A 5,000-nucleotide genomic window follows, 5' to 3' on the forward strand; every position below is an offset into this window, starting at 1 on the left:
AAAAAGAGATCTATTATAACAAAACCCAGCACCCCTTAAAAAAAAAATAATAATAATAATCCCACATAACACACCTAGTTTGATCTTCTCTTGCTGTGACGAAGCAGTGGAGAAATGGGTGACTAGTTTTTCGACGGCGGCGCGAACAGACAGCACTAGAGTCTTCTTGTCGTGGGCGTCGTACACCATCGGCCTCGGGTCTTCTTCGGTCCCGTCGGTATTAAGTCCTCCTGGGGGAAGCTCGGCGTTGGGCGTCTGGGGAGGGAGAAGCTGGCATTCTAATTTCGCAAATAAACATGGCTGAGGCATCAGAATGGGGATATTCATTAATATTTCTTTCATTAAGAAAAAATATTTTCATTAATTCACTGATAACGTCCAAATATCATTTCACAGTCATATAATCTTAAACTTAATCATAACGCATGCAGAAAAATAATCTGAAGACTGTATATTGCATCCATGTAAATACCTTTTCTGCAAAGCTGACACTCTTCTTCGGGCAGAGGTCACACGGCCCGTTCACATCGGCCATAATAGGACTTAGGCTGGTTCCCTTTGTAACGAGGAAGGTGCTGACCTGTGACCTGATGCGGAGAAGGTCATCCTCCGTCAGGTCCTCGTGGCTGGAGATGTCTGGCAGCTCACTGACCCTTAGCAGATTTTTCTTCTGAAGACCCTTACCACAGAACCCTGTGCATTGGTTGACGCAGCTGCATCCCATGGGGGACGGAGGACTCATCGCCCGCTCCTTCTCCACCTCCTGCTGTGTTGGCTGTTGGGCACCTACCTCGGGGATGGTCTCCCTGGTGTTCCTGTGTGCCATGTACTCCATGGGCTCCTGCAAGGATCTCCTCTTCAATAGGTCCTCCCTCATGTTGCCTCTGCCCGGATCAATTGCGCTGTAGCGTTTGTTGTGGCCTCCGGCCCCCTTTGATGGGTCTTCCTTCAGGGACGAAGTCTTTCGCAGGATGCCCCGCGGTAGAGGTGGTCGTGGTGGAGGCGTATCTGGATCGTCTGGCCCGTGTCTCTCATCGACTGGTAGAGATATAGACCTCTTGGGTAAGGGCGGGGGCTTCTCAATGCCTTCCGAGTCTGTGCTGGCACTGTCATACTTATAAACGTATCTCTGGTCCAGGCCTCCATTTTCCCCTTCGGAGTCATTGAGCATCGTAGAGGACCCTCTGAAGCCCGAGGAAGGCTGTGTGGAGCTGCTGCTGGCGGAGCCCTTTAGTTCGTGCGAGTACCTCTGTGGTGTGTAATCACAGCTCATAGGGCGCCGGGAGGGCTTCGGGGACTGGCAGAACGAGGGCTTTGTAGTTTCCATGCACTCTGTTTCATCAAGCAGCATTTCTTTCAGTTCTTTTGGCAGCAGGAAATTCAGAGAATCCCAGTCCCGAATGTGGCTGAATCCGTGCTTCTTGAGTTTCTCCATGTCTCCGCACGAGAAGGGGCGCCTGGCCCTGGCCTCCCTGGCTCGTCTCACCTCCTCAGGCCGAACGTGGTAGTGCTGAGGGACGAGGAAGACCCGGGCGTCCATGCAGTATTTCTTATCCTTGAGGAACGCAAGGTCGGGTAAGGCATAATTTGGATAATAAACGTAGACTTCTTTCTTGTCGAAATCGAAGCTTGTGTTGACGGTTGCAGACACCTTCATGTTGGAAGTCTGAAGGCACTGGTCTGACATCTGCTTCAGCACTCGGGGTTTCGGTCGAGGCTTCTGCTGGGGAGTGTCAGAGTCTGAAGGTCTCCTGATCTTCTCTGTGGAGCCCCTGTTGGAGAGGTAGCCGCTGGAGGAGTTGCCGGAGTCTTGTCTGCGGCGTGGCGTGCTGTTGGGCCCCTCGCGCCGGTTGCTGCCGCCACTCTTCTTGGGTGTCCCCGGTGACTGAGATCTCTTCCGCTCGTCCACGCGGATGTTGAAGGCATTCTTGTTCATGTTCTTATTTCCATTGTCCTTGCCGGCAATGTTCTTGATGGGAGACATGTTGTTCTTATCCATGTTCAGCTTGTTGTCTCTGAGCCTAAGCACATCCGCAATCTTCGTCTCCTTCTCCGACTGGTCGAGGAGCACCTTGCTCTCCCCCCGGCTGTCCATCGAAATGTCCATGCCCTCCGGCTCCTCCCGGATGGGGCTGGTGACGGGCGGTTTGGAGCAGGGACTCGTCTCCTTCAGGCTGTCCTCAAAGCTGGTCACGTTATCCATAGTGTTCGTGAGCTGGACGCTATTGTTGTCTAGCACTGCTGCTGCAGATATTATATTGTTGTTGTTGTTGTTTAGGAGCCCGTCTTGCTGGGCATTGGCAGTGATAGCAGCTGTGTCTGTGGTGCCCGTGTTGGTGGTGGTGTCACCACTGAAGTCCTGCAGGTTCGAGGTGACGTTGTTGGCTCTCGGCGTTATCTCCGGCGCTCCCAGGGAGCCTCTTCTCCGCCTGAAGCCGCGCTCGTGGTACACCACGCCGTTCTGCCGCATGAGAGTCGGCGGCGGCACCGGCGAGGCGCTCCCGTCCATGTCGTTCTCGGACTGGCTGTTCATGGGCCAGTCGGAGGAGTCGTGCACGTTGGATTGGTTGTCCGAGCTGGAGCAGCAGGCGCCCTCCTGCGATATGCTCGACGACAGACTCACGGCCTCCTTGCTCAGACTCTTCTGCCGCATGAACAGCTTCACCAGCGAGAAGTTGCTCGCCTCGTTCCCTATCGTCCTGCTGCTCTGGCTGGACCGCATGCTGTTCTGCAAGTCGAACACCTTGACGCACCCTCCGGCAGCCTCGAGAGACCGCCGCATGAGCGAGCGCCGCATGAGGTTGGGCATGCTGTTGCTCTTGCTGCTAGACTGGCCCTGGGCCGGGGGCTTGGCGCTCTCGGCCCCGCGGCTGCCTCCTCCCGGCTGTGGGTGGGCGATGGTTGCCCTCGAAGGCACCTCCGGCGTTCGCGACGACCTGCGGCTCACTCTCGACCAGGTGGTATAGGGCTCGTCGGAGTGGGTCATGGAGGGGGCGGAGCAGCGGCCCTCCAGCCGCTCCCCGGACCAGTGGTGGCTGCAGCCGCTGGACTCGCTCTCTACTGGGGGGCAATGGGGCCACAGGTGAGGCACTAAGTAATGGTATGCTGAGTTAAAGATAATTGCTCTGTCACTTAATTATTATCATTAAAGGAATTTCATTAAGAATTGAAATGTCACCAAGATGATCATAATTATGAAATTAATTTGTCATCAATAAGATAATACATACAAATAGTTCTTTTTAAAATCGTTTCTCACTATTCACAATCAAATGTATGAAAATGAAGAATCTATAAATTCGAAATACACTATATCACTATGGGCAAGACAAAATATCAGGATCATTTTGATATAAAACAGGTATCAATAATAACATAATTTGTTATATTTACGAATCACCAATTATTAATGCAATACGAGAACGTGAAGCGCCTCCTGACGAAGGCTCTTTTCCCGCGCGATACTGACCAGCCTCGTGGTAGTCGGAGTCCTCGGAGTACTGCACGAAGGACCCCTCGAAGGCGATGGTGTAGTTGTCCTTGTTGGCCTGGCAGGTGAGGATGAGGTCGTCGTGGAGGGAGTCGCAGTCCAGGGAGTCCACGCTGAAGGTGGTGTTGGCCAGCGGCGGTGGCTCCTTCAGCGGGGAGAACAGCGGCCCGGACTGGTACAGGGACAGCTCCCCGCTCACGCCGCTGTACTCCTCCTCCTCGCCCTCCGCCTCCAGTTCGTCGTCCCTCCGGCCGTCGCCGCGGTGGCCGCCCTCGCGGTCATCCTCCTCCTCCTCCTCCTCTTCTTCTTCCTCTTCCTCCTCGTCGCATTCCTCCTCCCGGTCGCAGTGGGAGGAGGAGCGCGGCGACACGGACGAGTCCAGGTCGTAGCGGTCCATCATGGAGCCCGAGACGCTGGCGAACATCTCTCCGTCCTCGGCGCTCTGCAGGAGGGACTGCGCTGGAGGTTATCACTCCCTTCAGGCCGGCCAGGGGCGCACACACTCCGCGCCCTCGCTCTCACGCTCTCGCTCATTCTCATTCTCATTCTCATTCTCATTCTCATTCTCACTCTCTCTCTCTCTCTCTTCTCTCTCTCTCTCTCTCTCTCTCTCTCTCTCTCTCTCTCTCTCTCTCTCTCTCTCTCTCTCTCTCTCTCTCTCTCTCTCTCTCTCTCTCTCTCTCTCTCATTCTCATTCTCATTCTCACTCTCACTCTCTCACTCTCTCTCTCTCTCTCTCTCTCTCTCTCTCTCTCTCTCTCTCTCTCTCTCTCTCTCTCTCTCTCTCACTCTCACTCTCTCTCTCACTCTCACTCTCACTCCCTCTCTCTCTCTCAAACACGCACACACACAGACACACACAAATGGTTATATTTATATAAACTAGTATAAGAATCATTCACATTTTTATGTCATATTACAACAAAAAAAAAATATAATAAATACCTCTATGATAGCCTGAAAACCCTATTTTTTATGACTTAGAAAGAAACTTTCCGAAAACTCATTAAAACAAAATTAAAAACATTCTGAAAGCTCTTTAACACATTTCAAATTCACATCTAAGCGACGTCCCCGGGACTCACCTGGAACTCGCCGCACATGGTGGGCAGCGTGAGGATGTTGTGGATGTCCTCGCTGTGGAAGTCGTCCATGTCGATCTGGGCGAGGTTGGCGTCGAGGTTCCTGGCCAGGGTCTCGTAGGAGAGGTCCTGCAGCTGGCCCTGGCTCGGCTCCAGCACCGACACGCGCCCCGAGCCGTCGCGCCCCGGGCACAGCGACGCCGCCGTCCCCACCTCGCGGCTGTAACTCTCGCGATACCTAGCGCACGGCAGGCTGTGTTAGTGCACGGGCAAGCGAGGGGAGGATGGAGGATGGGAGTATGGGAGGATAGGAGGGTAGGATGGGATGGGATCGAGGATAGAAGGACGGGGGGATAAGATAAAGTGGAAAGATGAGGTAGGATGGAGCATGGGTAGATGGGGATGGATGGAAGGATGGATTTTGAGGA

At 53.7% G+C, this 5,000-nt stretch overlaps 1 protein-coding gene across 7 annotated transcripts in view; it reads right to left on the reverse strand.

The window, feature by feature from the left end:
- Positions 1-5,000, reverse strand: part of LOC125037557 — a 117,056-nt gene that overhangs the window by 5,513 nt on the left and 106,543 nt on the right. For 3 of the 7 annotated variants that reach the window (XM_047630739.1, XM_047630735.1, XM_047630740.1), the window contains exons 3-6: positions 4,576-4,825; positions 3,470-3,944; positions 473-3,060; positions 75-255 (exon numbers count right to left, since the gene is read on the reverse strand). In XM_047630739.1, coding sequence (XP_047486695.1) covers positions 75-255; positions 473-3,060; positions 3,470-3,944; positions 4,576-4,825 — 3,494 coding nt within the window. The remainder of the gene's footprint in view (positions 1-74; positions 256-472; positions 3,061-3,469; positions 3,945-4,575; positions 4,826-5,000) is intronic. The other 4 variants (XM_047630738.1, XM_047630741.1, XM_047630737.1 and 1 more) reach the window with 4 other exon arrangements.

Source organism: Penaeus chinensis, chromosome 23, assembly GCF_019202785.1.
Source record: "Penaeus chinensis breed Huanghai No. 1 chromosome 23, ASM1920278v2, whole genome shotgun sequence".
Classification (NCBI taxonomy): domain Eukaryota; kingdom Metazoa; phylum Arthropoda; class Malacostraca; order Decapoda; family Penaeidae; genus Penaeus; species Penaeus chinensis.